This window comes from Phyllobates terribilis, unplaced genomic scaffold (assembly GCF_046119375.1).
Source record: "Phyllobates terribilis strain yellow unplaced genomic scaffold, ASM4611937v1 Scaffold_11__3_contigs__length_659146591, whole genome shotgun sequence".
Lineage (NCBI taxonomy): Eukaryota > Metazoa > Chordata > Amphibia > Anura > Dendrobatidae > Phyllobates > Phyllobates terribilis.
Window position 1 is genome coordinate 417,168,726 of NW_027362771.1, and position 23,066 is coordinate 417,191,791.

Below are 23,066 nucleotides of genomic sequence, written 5' to 3' on the forward strand. Positions count from 1 at the left end.
TACTGATAGGGAATCTATATTGTGAGCGGATACTGGGAGCCTGTGCTAGCATTTCTTCTGCGGTGTTGCTATCAGTGTGTCAAGAGTGGGAGAAGAGGGTTGCATTGACAATCCAACACAACGGGCAGCACTTTGAACACATTTTATAAGTGGTCATAAACTTGTAAAAAACTCATGAAAGAATAAAGTTACGTTAAAACCAAGCACACCATTGTTTTTATGAAATTCTCAATAAGTTTGATGTGTCACATGACCCTCTTCCCATTATAAAAAACACTAAATTACTTACCGGTAATGTGATTTTCCTGAGCCCATGACAGCACCTACAACAAGAGAGGGGATCCGCCCTTCCAGGACAGGAAACCTACAGAATAAAAGGGCGGCGCCTCTCCACCACCTCAGTTGTTTACATAGCATGAGAGGACACTACTTAATAGCTATATATCCCATGATTTTTCCTTCTACACACCACGTGAATCAAACATCATGAAGGAAATGATGGGCTCAGGAAAATCACATTACCGGTAAGTAATTTAGTGTTTTCATATCACCCATGACAGCACCTACAACAAGAGATTTACAGAGAAAAAACTTTAAAGTTAGGGTGGGACCACAGCCTGTAGAACAGTTTTCCTAAAGGAAAGGACAGCAGAAGATCCCAGATCAAGCCTATAGTGTCTAGAGAAGGTGCAAGGTGAAGACTGAATCGCAACCTTACATAATGCTTGATGGGGACATCCGCTTTCTTATTGTTCTGCCATAGATTCCTGGATTAGCACAGAAAGTAGGGTGCACAATTTCCTGACTTCTATGGAAATTGGAAGCCATCTTCGGAAGATAGGGTAGCTCTGGAACCGGACCATCTTCTAGGATTTTCACATTCCTTGCTTATTCAATGCAGGTTGGACACTGTTCCAGTAGTCTACGGCTAAAAAGTTCCACTTGCAATTCTCTTCCTCTTTATATGAGGTGCTGTTAAAGATAAAAGGTGAGACTTCGCCATCTGAATTGATTAGACATAAGTGTCATTAGGGATCTTGGCAGAGTTCCTCCATAATGGTTTACGCAAGATAAAGCTACTCTGTTGTATGACTAGACCTTTACATTGTGACCATACATAGATGAATGGAGCTTTCTTATATACTGCCTAAAACTTCTTTAGGTTAGAGGTACCGGATCTTTAGAGGCAGCCCACGGGTCTGTACCCGTGACCATGCTACTACTAGAATGTGGGAGATTAGAGTTATTAACAGCAATATTGCCTTGTTCAGAGTTGTGGCCAGACTGCTTATTAATTTTGACATATAGCAGGACTCCTTATTCTACCTTGGGAGACCACAACTCTTACTCACTGCCCAGTGAGTTCTGCAGCGCTCGATGGATCGGCCCATAATCCCGAAATAGTTGAGGTAAACTATAGTCAATGCCTCTTCCTTCGATATGAGAGTTGTCCTAACTACTATAAATCTCCATAAAGCCTTAAGGTTCATTAACATCTGAATAGAAGGACACAAACTGAAAGCCTAAATCCTTATTTTATGCCAAGAACTATTCTCAGGAAATTTGATGTTTCATGTGAATTGGAACCTGACTGTATACCTCCTTAAACGCTTATACTACTATATAGCAATCTGGAATTTCAGATTTACTATCAGGACTTATAGTCCATTTCCAATGATCTCTCAGGAATCTGTACAGCCCCTTCGGCTTGTAGCAAACCTAGGTAGGCCTGGGTTAAATAATAGCTTTACAGGTCTTGATTAGGGCACCTGGAGAGCTAAGCACCAGAGCAGGCTAAGCATTCACCTTAGTCAGACTACTGGAAAGCAGAGCAGACAGTATGTGTCTTGGAGCTAATCAGAGACACAGGCCAGACTCCACAAGTATCAGTGGTTGCCCTGGATAAATATTGCTTTATTTGATCAAGCTGGGTTACCTGAGCTGTATATGAGTAGTCAGAGTCTGTCCTATTTAGTCAGAGCTTGGACAAGACCAGAAATATTAATGTTTATGACTTCTGTGCAACCTGTAAAAAGCAATAAAACTGCGCTCGATTGGACCAAACCCACAATGGCTGTATGAGCACTACATGATGCCTCCTACCTTTAAGAGTGAAACCCTACAAGGTTTATTATTAACCTGCAAAACTTAGGACGCGCTCTTATGGTCACCTGCCTCCAACCGGCATTCCACCGAGCCAGCTGAGCACCAGCCAGGAATACTGCCACCCTCTGTCTAAAAATAGAGGCTAGGATATTTTTCTCCCTGAATTCGGTAAGCTTGCCATGAACAGTTTACAGTCGCTGAACTTGATTTTGTCTGACATAACTTAGTTGTGGAACCAGTACCTTTACAAAGAGGGACTATGAGGCACAGGGGCGCTACAAGGCACTGTGAAGAGCTATGAGGTACTAACAGGCGCTATACGGCACTATGAATGCACCATAAGGCACTATGATATGCTATGCTATGAAGCGCTGTAAAGAGCCATAAGGCGCTATGAAGTGCTATGAGGCACTATGCCATGAGGCACTATAAAGCACTATGAGACGCTATACGGCACTATAATGTGCTTTGAGACACTATGATGCATTATGAGGCACTGTGAAGTGCTATGAGGCATTATAATGTGCTATGAGGCACTATTATGTGCTATGAAGAGCTGTGCTATGAGGCACTGTGAAGCGCTATGAGGCACTGTGATGTGCCATGAGACACTGTGATGCACTTTTAAGTGACATGAAGCGCTATGCCATGAGGCACTATGCTATGATGTGCCATGAGGCACTATGCTATGATGTGCCATGAGGCACTATGCTATGATGTGCCATGAGGCGCTATGCTATGATGTGCTATGAAGCTCTATGCTATGAGGTACTAAGATGTTATATGAAGACCAATGCTATGACGCACTATGATGTGCCATGAGGCGCTGTGAAGCACTATGATGTGCTATAAAGCGCTATGCTATGAGGCACTATGCTATGATGTGCCATGAGGCATTATGATGTGCTATGAAGCGCTATGCTATGATGTGCCATGAGGCACTATGAAGAACTATGATGCGCTATGCTATGACACACTTTTATGTGCCATGAGGCGCTGTGAGACACTATGATGTGCTATAAAGCGCTATGCTATGAGGCACTATGCACTAAGATGAGCTATGAAGCACTATGATGTGCCCAGAGGCACTATGATGTGATATAAAGCGATATGATGTGCTCAAGCGCAAAGAGGCTTTATAATGCACTGTGATGCACTGCGCTCAGATTTTTATTTAAAAGAGTAATCCATCTGAATGAAGGATAAACCTTTCCTTTGGGTTTTAAATCTCAATTGTCAGACTAGCCCCACCCAAAGGAGCCAACTGATGAGACTAAGCTGGACAGCAGACCTTCACAGAGACCATGTGCTGTATTAACACCATGTGCCGTCCCAAAGATGGAGTAAACAGACTGGAGGACAACAGTAAAAACCTCAGTGTTAGTTTAACATTTACTGAGCAGATAGAGGCTCATTTTTGTGGTAAATTCTGAAGGCCAATCATGAGGCTCTGTGCGGCCCAGACATGTGGCTAACTTTAGCCTTGAGGTCTAAGGTCCAGCTTCCGTCCTGAAGCCAAATTTAAAGCACAAGGCCCTTGGCCCAGATGGGGTCTTACAGAGCGCACACACACCCATTTTTGAGTTTTGCGCTAACATCCTTTAGCCTTTCCTAGTAACCATAACAAGGAAAGGGCCCCATAAACAAGGTAAACATTCATGAAGATCACTCACCACCAGCTGTACCAAGTCACAGGCCTGTTCCTCTCCATCCTGCCATGCCTGAGCAATACTGGGGTGGTGAATCCCAGGCAGGGGCGCCTCCAATAGTGCGCCGATCAAAGCTGGAGCTGCCCACCCCAGGTAGGGGCGCAGCTCAACAGGTGCTCCAATTGATGTGCAGAGCTGGAGCTGCTGACCCCCAGACAGGGGCACAGTTCCACAGCTGCTCTCTCACTGACACGCAGAGCTGGATCTGCCGACCCCAGACAGGGGCGCAGTTCCACAGCAGCTTCTCCACTGATGCATGGAGCTGGAGCTGCCGACCCCAGACAGGAGCGCAGTTCCACGGCGACTCTCTCACTGACGTGCAGAGATGGAGCTGCCGACCGCAGACAGGGGTGCAGTTCCACAGCAGCTTTTCCACTTATTCACGGAGCTGGAGCTGCCGACCCCAGGCAGGGGCGCCGCTCAGTCATATCCGGATCTTCAACAGGAAAGCCTGTCTAAGGTTCTCCCATCAAGGACCCTCCAGTAAGCTCGTCATCAGGGCCGCAGGCTGGTACAAAACAGTAGCCGGAAACATGTTAGAAGACATGGGTCTCCGCTACTTCTTTTTTTTACATAATCCAATGCTGGGACAACCAGCAATTCCAAAATTGAGTCTCTGGAGCCCAGAATTGGGCTCGGCAAAGTCCTATCTTGAATGGAGCAGAGATCCGCATGCTCAACCACCGCTGCATTTAATGTCTATGGGACTGTTTGAGAAAGCAGAGTACAGTATTCAGCTCTTTCAGGCTGTCCTATAGACATTGAATGGAAGTGCATTCAAGACATGGCTCTGCAAAGGCTGATTTTAGGTTCCAGGGCCCCAATCTCGATGATCGTGGGAACTCTCAGTGGTCAGTATGTTGTCCTATGCTTAGGGGATAACTTAATATTTTTGGGAATGACTGTTTAATGTACAAGAGTTAGACAAGAGAATGTGATATGTTTGCCTAAAGAGGTGTGCATATTGCACACAGACCTGATAATCCAGGGTAGCACATTATTGGTGCAAGCTGGAGAAATGTCTTGGAGATGAGAGGTTTGGATTTGGGAAGACGTTAGTCTTAATTCAATGTCAGAAAGTCAAGGCATGGTAGCCAGAAATGAGGAAGGCAATGTAGGGTTTTGTTGGACTTTTGTAATGAGAGGTTTTGTTGGACTTTTGTAATGAGAGGTTAGAGAGGAGTTAAACCAATTAGTAGTGCTTTATAGTAATTCAGATGATAATGAATCAGAGGAATAATAATACTGTTTTTTTTTTATTTACACAGTAAGAAAATGGCAGATTCTCAACATGATTTTAAGGAACATGAGACATAAGCATGCAAGTGACTGACTATATGGAGTAAAGGACAAATCAAACATAAGCCCAAGACAGTGGGCATGCTGCCTTGGAGTTATGGTACTAGCGCACATGGAAATATCAGGGATAAGTAGGATAGTGTAATTCCTGGCTATATGGCCAGTTTACTGATCGGATCCAGCATCAAGGTATAAAACAATAATACAGTTTATACTCATCTAGAGTGTGTGTGTGTGTATATATATATATATATATATATATATATATATATACACATACATACATACATACATACATACACACATACACACATACACACACACACTCTAGATGAGTGTAAACTGTATTATAGTGCGTGTCTGGACATCTCCTGCTGGCTGGCAGCCTTCACCCAAGACATCCACTGGTCTCTGTAGCAGGTACCCGTGTTCCTGGAATCTTGCACGCACTCTTGCACCAACTGTGGTAAGACGCCTCACTGGGCCACTTCCGGAAGTAGACTCAGGAACCGTGATTTCTCTGCAGGCTTTATTATGTGGCATAAAGCCCTGCAGCTCCAGCAAAAATAAACACGGCCTTACTGCCAAAACAAAAAAACAAAAGATAAATGATAGCACAGTCCATAGCAATGTGGGGTTTGCCCACATAGGTTGCAGTCCCAGCTTTCAGCTACTCTCTGAGCTATGGATGTCCAATCTGGAGACCTTGCCTCTCCAAACACAACACAGAGAAAAAAAACAGGACTGAACATTTAAACGTTGCTCAGCCACACCCTGAGGCGGAGGTATGGTAAATGACTTCCTTCCCATCTCTACGTCATTCCCATAAAACCACACCCTTTAAAAGAGTTAACCCCCAGCATATAACATGCTGGCAGAAAGTTTATTGGTTTCAGTTCACACAGGCTAGCAACCTGCGTGACACATACCTCCCCTCATATATCATACTAGTATATATATACACACACACACACACGCGTGACAGTATATACAGTGTAACATACATTTTTACTCAGGATAGGCTGAAGACAGTTTGTATAGTTTAATCCAGCAGCTCCAGGCTCCACCTGCCCCCCAATAAACCTGTCATGCTGAATCTCAGTCAGCTAGAAAGGTTTTAGTCTGTTTTAGTCTGCACTAGCTTTTCCGCTGGTCCTATCAGATTCAGTGAACAGAGTAATGCGTGTATACAATACCTGACAGGACACTGCCCTCACCCGACATGTCTTTTAACACATCCAATTATAGAAATTATTATTATTTCAAGATCTATTAATTAAAGGTCAATAGATCTTTGTTCGTGGGACAACCCTTTTAAAGGGGTTTTCACGAGCGGTCCAGAATGATTGACAGCTCAGCCCAGTAATATTGTCATGCCACTGGCCCCAACTGTGCGCTCTCGGCTGGTGCTTGCAGAGGCAGCTTTGCCTTTACAGTATTGGAGAAGTGCAGGGGCACTAAAGGATTCTGCCAGCTTCAAATTAATGATTTAAAGCTCTCTAGTAAAAAGCTTGTAAGCTTTGCGCACCTTGTGTAGGAAACTGATGATAGTATGTAGTATGTATTGGTGGCTGGAAACCTAGGTAATGAGCGTTTCACAATAGAATTAAAAATTTTCCTTCATTCTTGAAATAGGAAAGAATTTTTAATTAGAGGCAAATTTTCACAAGCACTTTGCAATTTTACAATAAATCCTTCACCAGCACATTATTTTTTCCCTTTGGTGGTGCAGAGTATGTAGTTCTGTTTATTAAAAATTTAATGTTCTGTAATGTTCTGTTACATAAAAAAGATAATTTTCTGTAACGGATGGAAAATATGTTACAGCAAATCGAGAAGTCCATCAAAAGGAAAATCCAACTCAACTTTTGGCTGCTTCACTCTTTAGTTTTTCTAAAACAATTTCTGGCGAGATCGCGGCTGAGATCTTCACTACTTTCTCCCGACTTTTGCCACCCTGTAATGATAATATTAGGCAGTTTTTTTATCAGTATTTTTAACAAAGCAGGAGCATTTGACATAGTGGTGCAGTATATCTATCTTTCTATCTCGACATCTCCAAGCACACTAACATCATCAGCTAAATTCCTCGCTGTGCGGTGTTTTGATGCTTTGATCTTTCTAAATTTCTATATGTCGAAATAGCAATTATTCCTGCTGCCTCATGCAAATCCTCGAGCCTCTTCCATCAAACCGCTCAGCGCATACAGCAAAAATGGGAATAAATAGTGGCAAATGATTGGCCGAATCCGTTGTCCATGCAAACAAAATCCAACCTGATATTCAGAAGACCATAGTCTCCTGTCAGCCATTTAAAAAAAAAATGGTTTTATATATATTTCACAAATGTTCATCGAATAAAAATTGTTAACATCATCCAATTCTGGGGATTTTTTTTCTTGTGTGTATGGGCCACTTTAGAGACTGATATTACTCCTTCACACCATGGCCATTTTCTGTTTTTTTTTTGCATTTTCATTTTTCCCTCCCCTTTTTCCAAGAACAGTAACTTTTATTTTTCCATTGACATAGCTGTAAGAGGGATTGTTTTTTTTTGTATGAGTTGTACTTTTGAAAGACACAAATTATTTTATCATGCGATTTAATGGAAAGCGGGAAAAAAATTGCAACTGCAGTAAAAGTTGGAAAAAAGGCAATTCTACAACTTTTGGGTTTTTTATTTAAAGTGTTCACTATACAGTACAAATTACCCAGCAATATTATTCTCCAGGTCAGTATGATTAGTTCAATACCAAACATGCATAGTTGTTTTTTTTTAACTTAAGTGGTGGAAAAAAAAATGGAAATTTGTCCCCCAAAATTTTTTTCTTGTGTCACCATTTTTGAGGCTCATTACATTTTCAATTTCCAGTCGATGTGGCTTTGTTTTTTGCATCCTGAGCAGACATTTTTATTGATACCATTTTGGGGTACATGTCATGTTTGATTGCCTCTTATTGCATTCTTTCGCATTGTTGCGGCGGCCGAAAAAATGTAACTCTGGCGTTAATATTTTTTAAATGTATCAATTTTATATTTTGATAGATTGAACTTTTCCTGACGTAAAGATACCACATATGTGTATTTTTGTTATTATTTTTAAAGGGGTTGATTTGAACTTTTATATATATATTTTTTCAAACAATTTGTTTTTCACCTTTTGTCACTGCATTTGTTAGTCTCATCCAATCACTTATGATACAGCAATACTGTATATATAAAAAAATCAAGGTCTCCTATGAACGCCAGCCAGAATCTGGCATTCACAGGAGTACCGTCATGACAGGGACAGGGTTCTTTAGCAGACCCCCAGCCATCATGGCAACCCATCGGTGCCCCGCAATCGCGTCAGGGGGCATCAGTAAGTGCATAGAATTTACAGTGTGTTGTAAATACTGATGTCAGATATTGACAGTGGTATTTAACAGGTTAACAGCTGTTAAATGATATCACAGCCATCATCTTCCAACAAAGACGTGGGCTCAGTTTCTGTGCCCGTGTCAAAGTCAGAGCCAGCATATGACATAGCTGTACATCATATGTTGGTAAAGGGTTAACAAAAATACAAAACACTTACCTTATCCAAATTGACTTCACTTTTCTTTATTTCCAGGACCTTTGACAGATAGCGGCATAATTCAGCATTTGCTTCTCCATCAGATGGAGGAGCCGCTATAGCAACTCCAACAGCCTCTGTTGTCACATCTATAGTACAGATATAACACGGTCAATGAATTAACAAAGTATTGTATACAGATCTTATCTGTGAATGCAAATGAAGATGATGCGTTCAAAGGGTATTTTCATGTTTGAAAGTTGAGGATAGGGGATAACTTTCCGTTCGCTGCGGGTTTGACCGCTGTGAGCCCCAACAATCTCGAGAATGGAATAGTGGTCTATCAAGTGCATCGTCGCTCCATTCATTCTAATGGGAGTGCCAAAGACCAGCTGAGTTCGGCAATCGCCGATGCTCTCATTAAGTCAACAGCCCCAATATCGGTATTTGGTCAGTATTCGGTCAGTATTTTTTCTCAGGAGTGGGAGCCAAAACCAGGTGAGGAACAATCAGAGAAAAGGTATAATAGAAACAAGTCACCAATTCTGCATTTATCACCCACTCCTGGTTTTGGCTTCCACTCCTGAGAAAAATTATTGACCAAATACTGATAGTGGGGCTGTGGCCTTAATGAGAGCACCGGCGATTGTCGAGCTCAGCTGATCTTTGGCACTCCCATTAGAATGAATGGAGCAACGGTGCGCTTGATCGACCGCTATTCTATTCTCGAGATTGCTGGGGCCTAAGAGTGAATAGAGTGGCAATGCACACGATCGACCGCCTCTCCATTCAGCCAAGGCTATTCAAACCCCCGGTTCTCGGGATAGCCAGGGGCCACGGCAGTCAGACTCCAGCTATTGGAAATGTATCCTCTATTCCTTTGCCTACGATAAAACTTTGAAACCTGAGAACATCCCTTTTAGAATAGCATGATGGGAAATATTAGCCTGAAGTTTCTGGTCTTTGTATAACACCCATACATAAGTTTATGGCTTATAATGTTTATTAATGAATCTCCCAACCTTAAAAAAATTGTGGAAAACTGACCAAAATTATGAAAATATAAAAGCACCTTTAATCAGACATAGCTATTTTATTAGGACAATTACACCTAGTTGTGTGCTGGTGCTAGAGGGAGCCCTCACGTGAGCACCATCTTCAAGTAATTTATTTTTAACAAACACCGACAAAAGTAGCAAAAATGGTGCAAGAATGTAAGTAAATAACTTAATGCGCCATTCTCTGATCTAAAGAAAAACTCTTCCAAAATGTGCACCTGGTCTCACCTGGCATTCCAGGACTTTGGCTCATTTCACTCATCTGACAAGCATGGTCCAAGTACCAACCGTGATGTGCACATTTTTACATTGCTGTTCATTATGTTCACTTACCGTAGTGGTTCGGCGACACTTTTACAGATGGATTCCAGGCGGAATCCGCCTGAAAAAGATGTTGTGTGCATATAGCATTAGGGTATTTTCTGTCTTGAAAATCCAGTGTAATATAAAAGCAACATAAAATGCTCATTTCATGAAAACTTTCATAAAGGAGAGGATTTTCAAAGTAATTACACTATTGGGTCTCGTGAAATCTGGTGACAAATGTGCTTTATAGTGATTCTTTACACAGGGGACTTCCATCAACAATGTGTCCAAGCTACAGCCAAGCATATCCCTAGAACACCGGGAAATTTAGAATCAGGAACATAAGGTATTACCTGTTACACAATTCACTTTAGATCCCGGTTTGGCATGTATAGATATTAAAACAAAGCCACTTTTGTCTATTACAACTGGACCTGTAGGATGGGCAACCTGTGCCGATTCCTTCTTCTGTCCTTTTCCCTGTAAGGTACAATTACATCAGTGTGAGGAATTTCAATTATACAGATACAATAGGAAATAAGTATGTAAGAACAGTGTATGGGCCCCTTATACTCTAATTGTTCATCATAGAGCGCCCCCATCAGTAATTGTAAGTTATGAAATTCACTTAGCCTAATTCACCTGATCACATAATGATGTGCGGGACACACAAACCTGCACCCCAATATCTCTATACCCCCCTCCAAATTATCAAAATAATCTAGCTCTCTAAAACAGGAGAGACGAGGGAGCCTTTACACATACAGATCTGACCGATATTATTTATATTGATATGTATAAGTGAACAAATGATAGGATAGAAATATGGCCAAAAACTGATCGGAATGTGTAAAAGGCTGGGGTTCCACGTGGCGGCCAGATCGGGGACAGGCTGTAATGTAGCTGACTAGCAGGTCCTAGCAGATTTCCACTGAATCATTAAAAATTGTCAATTGCTTGATAAATGTTAATGTTCTGCAAAAGCAGTGTGATGCTGAATGTTAGGTAAAATCCCAGCTTGAATCACAATGATTGCAGCGTGTAATCAGCATCTAAAGAGCCATTGGACATCTCTATTATGGGGAATAGAAAGGCATTATTTTAGGATGATCTTAATAGATGGATACAAAATATCTGTGAGTATAAATGGCCAACTCAGACCGTCATCATTTGTAAGATCGGTGCGATTGGTCAGAAATCTGTGTGTATATCCAGAGGTAACAGATCCATAACTAGTGAAGATAGATATAGGTCTCTTTCTACACATTCACACAGGGAAAGACCTGTCACTCCAGGACAGTGGGTGGGGAGAAGCCTCTGGGGACCCACCTGTCCGACTAATCTCCATCGCGGCTAGGTCTCCAGCAGCTGTTAAACTTTCTCTGAAACACTGGAGCATTTCAGAGTTAAACATATATGGCCGAAATCATGCAGCCACAGTATGATACCTGCTGCCCATGGATCAGGCCGATGTGTCAGCTGTCAGGATTCCTTTAATACTAGTAAGGCCACGGCCCCACTATCAGTATTTGGTCAGTATTTTTATGAAATTGCAGAAATCTCATGCACACATCTAAGTTTTTTTTAATCAGGATTTTGTGCTTTGAGTGTTTTTTTGCAAAATAGAGCATGTCACTTCTTTCAGCGTTTTTTCACCCATTGGAAGTAATGGGTGGTGGAAAAAAACGAAAAAATGCATCAAAATCGCACGTGACAGGTTTTTCAGCATTTTTATCAGTGTTATTTTGTGCCAAAACCAGAATGAGATTTTGTTTTTCACTGAACTTTAAGTACACGCATAAGAGACAAAAGGACAGTGAAAAAAAAGCTGAAAAAATGCACCAAAAAACAAGCAAAAAAGCAAGAACAATCCTGAACAAACCTCCTGGCAAGAGATCAGGTTTTGCTGCAGAAAAAAAATGCAGCAAAAACACAATGTGTGAACATAGTCTATAGGGATTGCCTGGACTTGAGACAAAAAGTCTGCAATGACTCTACGGCCGCGTTCACAAGTTCAGTATTTGTAGCCAAGACCAGGAGTGGGTGATAAATACAGAAGTGGTGACGTGTTTCTATTACACTTTTCCTCTGATTGTTCCACTCCTGATTTTGGCTACAAATACTGAGGTAAAATACTGACCACGTACTGAATGTGTGCACGTGGCTTTAGGGACTGCAGCTTGCTGTGAAGGCGTGCAGTGCACACTGTCACAATTCCCCAGTATTCTTGGTGTGAGCAAGCGGTCACATGACAGCACACTTCAGTGACGTTTGGTATGATCAGACCATGCTCCTGTCCGGTCAGACACAGCCATTACACAGTACACAGCAGGGGCACATTTATAAGATTATCTCAGCACAGGAACATTTCATTTAAACACATCCAATTGTGGAACTTATTATTATTCCAAGAACTATTGATTAAAATGAACTTGGTTTTCCCACGAATATACAAATATACTTTGTTTGCGGGAAAACCCCTTTAAATTAAAGAAAACTGGATCCAGCACGCTGCTGACAAAAATTGGCAATTTTTTTTTTTACATGTGAGGCCTGAGTGGCCACCGCTGAGATTCAGCAACATTGGTAATTGTACAGCGGGGCATGTTATCCAGTCACATGAAGCGTGCCTGACGAAGTGGTTGACCAGGGTTAAAAAAAAAAAAGTGATATATATATAATTACTACAAAGACATAGCAGCAGAGATGTCATAGAAAGATACCCAGTACTGACTTGTCTGGGTTTACTTTGCAGCAGTACAGCCACATGACCACTGCCGAGGTCAGTGATTGGCTGCACTGGTCCTGTGCAGATACAGCAGGTGATCGCTGCAGTAAAGTGGGAGCGGCAGAGGGGGGTCACTCTCCTAGAGGGGACTCACTATCTCATAGAGGGGCTGACTCTCGTATACAGGGGCCCAGTCTCCTACCGAGGGGCCCGGACTCTCTCATACAGCGGCTCTGTCTCCTACATAGGTGATAAATGACCTAGACGCGGTGCAGCGCGCGGCCTGAGCCGGGAGGAGCGGAGCGGGGCGCGGCCTGAGCCGGGAGGAGCGGGGCGCGGCCTGAGCCGGGGGGGAGCGGGGCAGCGCGGCTTGAGCCGGGGGAGAGCGGGGCAGCGCGGCCTGAGCGGGGGGGGGGAGCGGCCTGAGCCGGGGGGGGGGGAGCGGGGCAGCGCGGCCTGAGCGGGGGGGGGAGCGGCCTGAGCCGGGGGGGGGGGAGCGGGGCAGCGCGGCCTGAGCGGGGGGAGCAGGGCGCGGCCTGAGTCGGGGTGGGGGGGGAGCGGGGCGCGGCCTGAGCCTGGGGGGGGGGGAGCGGGGCGCAGCCTGAGCCGGGGGGGGGGAGCGGGGCGCGGCCTGAGCCGGGAGGAGCGGGGCAGTGGCCTGAGCCGGGGGAGGAGCGGGGAGCGGGGCGCGGCCTGACCTGGGGGGGAGCGGGGCAGCGCGGCCTGACCCGCGGGAGGGAGAGGGGCGCGGCCTGAGCCAGGGGGGGAGCGGGGCGCGGCCTGAGCCGGGGGGGGGAGCGGGGCGCGGCCTGAGCCGGGGGGAGCGGGGCGCGGCCTGAGCCGGGGGGGAGGAGCGGGGCGCGGCCTGAGCCGGGGGGGGAGCGGGGCACGGCCGGAGCCGGGGGGGAGGAGCGGGGCGCGGCCTGAGCCGGGGGGAGCGGGGCGCGGCCTGAGCCGGGGGGGGGGTTGCGGGGCGCGGCCTGAGCCGGGGGGAGGGGGGCAGCGGCCTGAGCCGGGGGGGAGGAGCGGGGCAGTGGCCTGAGCCGGGGGGGAGGAGCGGGGCGCGGCCTGAGCCGGGGGGGAGGAGCGGGGCGCGGCCTGAGCCGGGGGGGAGGAGCGGGGCGCGGCCTGAGCCGGGGGGGGGTTGCGGGGCGCGGCCTGAGCCGGGGGGAGCGGGGCAGCGGCCTGAGCCGGGGGGAGGAGCGGGGCGCGGCCTGAGCCGGGGGGAGCGGGACAGTGGCCTGAGCCGGGGGGGAGGAGTGGGGCGTGGCCTGAGTCGGGGGGGAGGAGCGGGGCGCGGCCTGAGCCGGGGGGAGGAGCGGGGCGCGGCCTGAGCCGGGGGGGAGCGGGGCAGTGGCCTGAGCCGGGGGGAGCGGGACAGTGGCCTGAGCCGGGGGGGGGGGGGGGGGGGTTGCGGGGCGCGGCCTGAGTTGGGGGGGGTTGCGGGGCGCGGCCTGAGCCGGGGGGAGCGGGGCAGCGGCCTGAGCCGGGGGGAGGAGCGGGGCGCGGCCTGAGCCGGGGGGAGCGGGACAGTGGCCTGAGCCGGGGGGGAGGAGTGGGGCGCGGCCTGAGTCGGGGGGGAGGAGCGGGGCGCGGCCTGAGCCGGGGGGAGGAGCGGGGCGCGGCCTGAGCCGGGGGGGAGCGGGGCAGTGGCCTGAGCCGGGGGGAGCGGGACAGTGGCCTGAGCCGGGGGGGGGGGGGTTGCGGGGCGCGGCCTGAGTTGGGGGGGGAGGAGCGGGGCGCGGCCTGAGCCGGGGGGAGCGGGGCAGCGGCCTGAGCCGGGGGGAGGAGCGGGGCGCGGCCTGAGCCGGGGGGAGCGGGACAGTGGCCTGAGCCGGGGGGGAGGAGTGGGGCGCGGCCTGAGTCGGGGGGGAGGAGCGGGGCGCGGCCTGAGCCGGGGGGAGGAGCGGGGCGCGGCCTGAGCCGGGGGGGAGCGGGGCAGTGGCCTGAGCCGGGGGGAGCGGGACAGTGGCCTGAGCCGGGGGGGGGGGGTTGCGGGGCGCGGCCTGAGTTGGGGGGGGAGGAGCGGGGCGCAGCCTGAGCCGGGGGGGAGGAGCGGGGCGCGGCCTGAGCCGGGGGGGAGCGGGGCAGTGGCCTGAGCCGGGGGAGAGGAGCGGGGCGCGGCCTGAGCCGGGGGGGAGCGGGGCAGTGGCCTGAGCCGGGGGGAGCGGGACAGTGGCCTGAGCCGGGGGGGGGGGTTGCGGGGCGCGGCCTGAGTCGGGGGGGAGGAGCGGGGCGCGGCCTGAGCCGGGGGGGGAGGAGCGGGGCGCGGCCTGAGCCGGGGGGGAGGAGCGGGGCGCGGCCTGAGCCGGGGGGGGAGCGGGGCAGTGGCCTGAGCCGGGGGGGAGGAGCGGGGCGCGGCCTGAGCCGGGGGGGAGGAGCGGGGCGCGGCCTGAGCCGGGGGGGAGGAGCGGGGCGCGGCCTGAGCCGGGGGGGGAGCGGGGCAGTGGCCTGAGCCGGGGGGGAGGAGCGGTGCGCGGCCTGAGCCGGGGGGGAGGAGCGGGGCGCGGCCTGAGCCGGGGGGGAGCGGGGCAGTGGCCTGAGCCGGGGGGGAGGAGCGGGGCGCGGCCTGAGCCGGGGGGGAGCGGGGCGCGGCCTGAGCCAGGGGAGGGGGGGAGCGGGGCAGCGGCCTGAGCCGGGGGGAGGAGCGGGGCGCGGCCTGAGCCGGGGGGAGGAGCGGGTCGTGGCCTGAGCCGGGGGGGAGGAGCGGGGCAGCGGCCTGAGCCGGGGAGGAGGAGCGGGGCAGCGGCCTGAGCCGGGGGGGAGGAGCGGGGCAGCGGCCTGAGCCGGGGGGGAGGAGCGGGGCGCGGCCTGAGCCGGGGGGAGCGGGGCAGCGGCCTGAGCTGGGGGGAGCGGGGCGCGGCCTGAGCCGGGGGGGGGGGAGCGGGGCAGCGGCCTGAGCCGGGGGGAGGAGCGGGGCGCGGCCTGAGCCGGGGGGGGGGAGCGGGGCGCGGCCTGAGCCGGGGGGGGCGGGGCGCGGCCTGAGCCGGGGGGGAGGAGCGGGGCGCGGTCTGAGCGGGGGGAGGCGCGAGGCGCGGCCTGAGCCGGGGGGGGGGAGCGGGGCGCGGCCTGAGCCGGGGGGGGGGAGCGGGGCGCGGCCTGAGCTGGGGGGAGGAGCGGGGCGCGGCCTGAGCGGGGGGAGGAGCGGGGCACAGCCTGAGCGGGGGGAGGAGCGGGGCGCGGCCTGAGCCGGGGGGGAGGAGCGGGGCGCGGCCTGAGCGGGGGGAGGAGCGGGGCGCGGCCTGAGCGGGGGGGGAGGAGCGGGGCGCGGCCTGAGCCGGGGGGAGTAGCGGGGCGCGGCCTGAGCGGGGGGAGGAGCGGGGCGCAGCCTGAGCGGGGGGAGGAGCGGGGCGCGGCCTGAGCCGGGAGGAGGAGCGGGGCAGCGGCCTGAGCCGGGGGGAGGAGCGGGGCGCGGCCTGAGCGGGGGGAGGAGCGGGGCACGGCCTGAGCCGGGGGGAGGAGCGGGGCAGCGGCCTGAGCCGGGGGGAGGAGCGGGGCGCGGCCTGAGCCGGGAGGAGCGGGGCTCGGGTAGCCGCTGTTCCCGGGGCGGCCGCAGTCACCTCTTTGCTTTGCTTCCTGGGCGGCATGGTGTGAGCAGCGGCAGCCGCGGCCCTGAGAGGAGCAGTCACTCCACGTAGAGCCGTGCAGCGTGCCCGCAGCAGCATGGATCCTCTCCTGAACACTGGGGGGCGCTGTCTGCCAGTCCTGAGAGCCTCCCCGCCTCGGCTGTGAGGAGGCGGGCCTCCGGGCGTTACAGCCATACTATTGTGTGTGCGGCAGTGAAGTGTTCACGCAGAAACTCCGTGTTATCTTTCTGCTGTGTTCTCTAGTGACCGTGGGAAGATGTCGTTATAATCCTGATCTCAGAATCCCGCTGCTAAGCGTCAAAACAGTAACTTTGTTACTATGGGCAACAACACCATCTGCCTTTGCTCTAGTTTTGATAACTCTCCCCCAGATTGTCTGTATATAAAGGCCAAAAATAACTGCAAATCAGCAGCACGTTAATGCCCCCGATGAGTACCAGCCTGCGGCCCGACGCTGCAGAAGAGCCGCTAGCGGCTTCCGCACGTCTATGCAAATGAGTGGCGCCATTTTTTTCCCATGCGGACTTTCCTCATAGAGGTCAGGTCTATAGGGAAAGGCCGCAAGAGGAATTGACATGATGCCGTCTGGAAAGACGCGCCACATGTCAGGCCACTATGCTGTAACATCTGGCCTCTGCGGGTGTGACGCTCTTTACAGTGTTTAGCAATAGGGTTAACTTTATATTTTGATAGATTTTACTTTTCCAGACACAGTGATACCACAAGTGCATTTATTTTATTTCTTTAATTTTAATGAGAAGAAAAGAGGCATTAATTTAAACTTTTTAATATTTTTATTTCTTTTCATATTTTTGAACTTTTTTTTTTATTTTTACTGTATTTTCTAGACCCCATTGGGAACATGAACCTGCAATCAGCCGATTGTTTGTACTATATATAACAATACCACAGTATTGCTGTATATTGTGAAAATTATATGAAGTCCAGCCACAGGCTGCATAACATGCACGTGGGTCTTCAAAACCCAGCTGTCACAGACCCCCAACTGTCTTGGCAACCTATAGGTACCCTGCATTCAAGTCACAGGGAAGCTGATGGGCGCTTAGAATGGCGGGCCACCCTGGCCGTGCTCTGTAAATGCTGCTGTCAGAGATTGAAAGCGGCATTTAACAGGTTAACAACAAAGATCAGTTTCACCCACGGTTGTTAGAGGCAGATGATGGCAGAATAACACAGCCATCATCTGCCAGGAAAGATGCCTGCATCAAAGACAGGGAGCCAATATTGAAGATACAAGTACGTCCAATGTCAGAAAGAGGTCAGTAGCAGATAACACGTACAAAGTGCACTTAGGATGTGTGCAGAACCATCGATAATACACTGTGTTCCAAATTATTATGCAAATAATATTTTCTCAGATTTTCCCAAATTACCTATATGAATTGCAGTCGTTGTAATTTTCCAGTCAAATAACTATTCGAGTACAATTGAAAGGTTTTTGTACAAACTGCCTATGATAACAGTATATTGTTAAAAAAATAAAAAACTCAAACTGCACTCAAAATGCATGTTCCAAATTATTATGCACAGCAGAGTTTTCAACCTTTTCATTTTAATAAAGAACAAAAAAATGGTCATTTTTGAAATTATAAGCATTAGCGGGTTATTACAAACTGAAATCAAACAGTTTTCAACTCAAAACTTTATTCTAGGTGATGTTACATTTGCACATAGGACCGCTTGTTCGAAAGGAGCTTCTGAACTCTCTCGTCCATTGAATTTGTCAGGTTTTGGATGGTTTCTGCTTCAATTGTTTTGCATGAGGACCGAATACCCTCCCAGAGCTGTTGCTTAGATGTGAACTGCCTCCCGCCATCATAGACACTCCTTTTGATGATGCTCCAGAGGTTCTCAATGGGGCTGAGGTCAGGGGAGCATGGGTGCCACACCATAAGTTTGTCCCCTTTTATGCCCATAGCAGCCAGAGATGCAGATGTGTTATGTGCAGCATGAGACGGGGCATTATCATGCATGAAAATGATCATGCTGCAGAATGCACGGTTCTTCTTCTTGAACCATGGAAGGAAGTGCTGTTTGAGAAACTCAACATACATTATGGAGTTCATCTTTACCCCTTCAGGGATCGTAAAAGGGCCGACAATCTCTCTCCCCATGATTCCAGCCCAAAATATTACTCCACCTCCTCCTTGTTGGTGCCGTAGCCGTGTTTGCATGGGGTGTCCATCAACCAGCCATCCTCCACTCCATCCATCTGGACCATCGAGATCATTTCATGCATGATAATGCCCCGTCTCATGCTGCACATAACACATCTGCATCTGATAATGCACCGTCTCATGCTGCACATAACACATCTGCATCTCTGGCTGCTATGGGCATAAAAGGGGACAAACTTATGGTGTGGCACCCATGCTCCCCTGACCTCAACCCCATTGAGAACCTCTGGAGCATCATCAAAAGGAGTGTCTATGATGGCGGGAGGCAGTTCACATCTAAGCAACAGCTCTGGGAGGGTATTCTGTCCTCATGCAAAACAATTAAAGCAGAAACCATCCAAAACCTGACAAATTCAATGGACGAGAGAGTTCAGAAGCTCCTTTCGAACAAGGGGTCCTATGTGCAAATGTAACATCACCTAGAATAAAGTTTTGAGTTGAAAACTGTTTGATTTCAGTTTGTAATAACCTGCTGATGCTTATAATTTCAAAAATGACCATTTTTTTGTTCTTTATTAAAATGAAAAGGTTGAAAACTCTGCTGTGCATAATAATTTGGAACATGCATTTTGAGTGCAGTTTGAGTTTTTTATTTTTTTTAAAATATACTGTTATCATAGGCAGTTTGTACAAAAACCTTTCAGTTGTACTCTAATAGTTATTTGACTGGAAAATTACAATGACTGCAATTCATATAGGTAATTTGGGAAAATCTGAGAAAATATTATTTGCATAATAATTTGGAACACAGTGTAGATTGTTTAGTGCACATAGGCTGCTGCTTTCTCACTTCTTTCAGATGTATGTGATTCATCCAAAGGCGGGGAGAGTGAAGCCATCGCTGATTGTTATACCATGTGATCCATGCAGCCAATGTCACGCGATCCCTGGGAGAGTCAGTGCTGACACCGCTGGAACGCATCAGAGGTGAGTATAGGTGTCATTATTTTACAAGGGAGAAACATAGGGGTTGTCCAACTAGTGGACAACCCCTTTAAGTTATAGACTGAAATGTGAGTACTTATACACACTTTGGACTATATAAATAAATGTTTACACATTTGCAATCTCATTTGAGTGCTGGATTTTTCACATTGTTACGTTAGAACGCTGTCTGAGCACCTCACACCCAGGAGTGCCATATTCCCATGATTGATAGCTCATAACAGCCATTAGAATGACTATGACAATTGAAGAAGTTAAAGAGTCTTGTTCAATTAAGATATAATGTTTGAACATCTAGAGGGCAGGGAGAAAGATATCTCCCTATCCATAAAAATATTAAGGCTTTAATTCACAGGGAATGGAAGAAACAAGATAGAAAGAATTTAATTGCAAAAAATGTTAAATGTAAATACCCATTAGAGGAGTCAGATTCTGACTTTTGGGATAGATCCCCTAAAATTGACATCTTCTATGCCCTTTGATGATATGGTTATATTGAAAGATCCTAGGAATGCAGAATTTTTTTTAAAAAGGGCCTGGAATGTGTCTGACTATTAAACCCTATGGAAAATTAAATTACGGGTAATTATCTTTTTTTTTCTAAAGTAGGTTTAAAAATGAAAGCTGGAATCTGATTGGTTACTTTGAGCAACTCTGCCACTTTTTGTCTGTACTGGCTTTTATATATGAGGCCCGGTATGTGTATTACAAGGGAACATGTATCTTAAGGCTTATTTATAGCCTCGAAAGCAGTCATCCAGTTCACATAGCTCTCGGCAATAGACAGGAATAATAATAACCAGAAATAAACGAGCGCATTTCTTCTCCAAGTTATGCAGCCATTTTGTCATCTGCTGATCACATGCCTTCAATCACAATAGCAATTATCTTGTAGCCTTCGTCAGTTTAACCCTGCCGATATACGATGTTAAATGACCGCTGATCAGCTACATGCTTACTGATCGGGGGTTATTTAACACCTTAATGCAATATCACGTACATGTTCATGATTGCCTGTGGAGATGATTGCCTGTGGAGAAGGCTCAGGAGCTTAGGTCTCACCTCACATGGCAGATATCAACTGAATTAAATAGCCGGCATCTGTCTCCAACAGACCCGGCCGGAGGTGAGCTCTGTGTATGACAGTTAATCATTTAAACGCTGCTGTCAGTCTCTGATAGCAGAAAAATCGGATTGCTTTCGGTTCAATGTTAATCAATGATTCTGTGTCCATATGCTTTTTTTTTTTCAGCTCCAATCGGATTGAGATCGGACTGAAAAAAAAATGCAGCATGCTGCGATTGCATGCAGAATTCGGATCGCACGCACCCATATATACTACCTTTCAAAAGTTTGGGGTCATTTAGAAATTTCATTATTTTTGAAAGAAAAGCACATTTTTTTTTCAATGAAGCTAACATTAAATGAATCAGAAATACACTCTATACATTGTTAATGTGATAAATGACTATTCTAACTGCAAACGTCTTGTTTTTATTGCAATATCTACATAGGTGTATAGAGGCCCATTTCCAACAACCACCGCTCCAGTGTTTTAATGGTACATTGTGTTAGCTAACTGTGTAAGTAGGCTAATGGATGTTTAGAAAACCCTTGCACAAGTATGTTAACCCAGCTGAAAACGGTTTGGCTGATTTGAGAAGCTATAAAATTGACCTTCCTTTGAGCTAGTTGAGAATCTGGAGCATTACATTTGTTTGTTCTATGAAACTCTCAAAGTGGCCAGAAAAAGAGAACTTTCATGTGAAACTCGACAGTCTATTCTTGTTCTTAGAAAGGAAGGCTATTCCATGTGGGAAATTGCCAAGAAACTGAAGATTTCCTACAACGGTGTGTACTACTCCCTTCAGAGGAGAGCACAAACAGGCTCTAACCAGAGTACAAAAAGAAGTGCGAGACCCCGCTGCACAACTGAGCAACAAGACAAGTACATTAGAGTCTTTAGTTTGAGAAATCGACGCCTCACAGCTTCTCAACTGGCAGCTTCATTAAATAGTACACGCAAAACGCCAGTGTCAACGTCTACAGTGAAGAGGCGACTTTCGGATGCTGGCCTTCAGGGCAAAGTGGCAAAGAAAAAGCCATATCTGAGACTGGCTAATAAAAGGAAAAGATTAATATGGGCAAAAGAACACAGACATTGGATAGAGGAAGATTTGAAAAAAAGTTTTATGGACAGACGAATCAAAGTTTGAGGTGTTTGGATCACACAGAAGAACATTTGTGAGACGCAGAACAACTGAAAGGATGCTGGAAGAGTGCCTGAAGCCATCTGTCAAGCATGGTGGAGGTAATTTGATGGTCTGGGGGTGCTTTGGTGCTGGTAAAGTGGGAGATTTGTACAAGGTAAATGGGATTTTGAATAAGGAAGGCTATCACTCTATTTTGCAACGCCATGCCATACCCTGTGGACAGCGCTTGATTGGAGCCAATTTCATCCTACAACAGGACAATGACCCAATGCACACCTCCAAATTATGCATGAACTATTTAGGGAAGAAGCAGGCAGCTGGTATTCTATCTGTAATGGAGTGGCTAGCGCATTCATCAGATCTCAACCCCATTGACCTGTTGTGGGAGCAGCTTGACCGTATGGTACTCAAAAAGTGCCCATCAAGCCAATCCAACTTGTTGGAGGGGCTTCAGGAAGCATGGGGTGAAATGTCTCAAGATTACCTCAGCAAATTAACAGCTAGAATGCCAAAGGTCTGCAATGCTATAATTGTTGCAAAGGGAGCGTTCTTTGACGAAAGCAAAGTTTGAAGGAGAAAATTATTCTTTCAAATAAAAATCATTATTTCTAACCTTGTGAATGTCTGGACTATATATTCTAATCATTTTGCAACTCATTTGATAAATAAAAGTATGAGTTTTCATGAAAAACACAAAATTGTCTGGGTGACCCCCAAACTTTTGAACGGTAGTGTAAGTCTATAGCTGCGTGTGAAACATTACAATGCACTCAGATATCACCCGCCGGCAAAGGAGGAGATGGAGAAATTAATTTCTCTGTCGCCTTCGCAGCTGTGCTCCGATCCTCTTATGCAAGAGGATTGGAGCACAGAGCACTGACACTCAGATCACGCTCACAATAAGCAGAACTGGAGCTGAGTGTAGTTAGCATATTGCATCCGATGCTCTTGCATCGGATGTGATTCGCTAGTGTGTCTCCGGCCTCACACTATATATTGCGATGCTGTAGTATTGCAGTATATAGTATAAGTGATTGGACGATCGCAGGTTAAAGTCACCTAAGAAGATTAAAAAAATATAAAAGTTCACATCACCCCTGTTTTGTCCCACTGAAAAAAAAGAAAAAAAGAACTTAAAATGATAGAAAAAAATACATATTTGGTATCGGCTTGTTCATAAAAGTCTGGTCTATCAAAATGCAAAATTAATTAACCCGATCGATAAACGTCGTAACAAGGAAAACAAGATGCCAAAAATGTGTTATTAGGTCACTGCTTCTCCTTGCAATAAAAACAGATCAAAATGTCATATATAGTCAAAATGGTATCAAGAAAACCGTCAGGTCATGCAAAAAAATCAA

General features: G+C 47.8%; 2 protein-coding genes across 2 annotated transcripts in view; one reads left to right on the forward strand and one right to left on the reverse strand.

Annotated features, from left to right (window-relative positions):
- The first annotated feature begins 378 nt into the window (after nt 1-378).
- Nucleotides 379-23,066, forward strand: part of TM6SF1 (transmembrane 6 superfamily member 1) — a 138,397-nt gene continuing 115,709 nt past the window's right edge. Inside the window, exon 1 of the mRNA XM_073653117.1 lies at nt 379-524. Coding sequence (XP_073509218.1) covers nt 487-524 — 38 coding nt within the window. The 5' untranslated portion in view covers nt 379-486. The remainder of the gene's footprint in view (nt 525-23,066) is intronic.
- CUNH15orf40 (chromosome unknown C15orf40 homolog) lies at nt 6,747-16,543 on the reverse strand. Its single transcript, XM_073650841.1, has 4 exons — nt 16,323-16,543; nt 10,388-10,514; nt 8,692-8,819; nt 6,747-7,071 (listed from the first exon to the last, which is right to left on the reverse strand). The coding sequence occupies exons 1-4, from the start codon at nt 16,521-16,523 to the stop codon at nt 6,976-6,978; spliced, it is 552 nt and encodes a 183-aa protein (XP_073506942.1). The 5' UTR covers nt 16,524-16,543; the 3' UTR covers nt 6,747-6,975.

Bases quoted from the DNA above. Each gene is read 5' to 3' on its own strand.
- CUNH15orf40 (XM_073650841.1), bottom strand. From the start codon at position 16,523: ATGGCTGTAACGCCCGGAGGCCCGCCTCCTCACAGCCGAGGCGGGGAG. The intron at 10,515-16,322 runs GTGACTGCGGCC...TGTACCTTACAG, and splicing joins CCAGGAAGCAAAGCAAAGAG to GGAAAAGGACAGAAGAAGGA. The intron at 7,072-8,691 runs GTAAGTGTTTTG...TTATCATTACAG, and splicing joins GTGAAGTCAATTTGGATAAG to GGTGGCAAAAGTCGGGAGAA.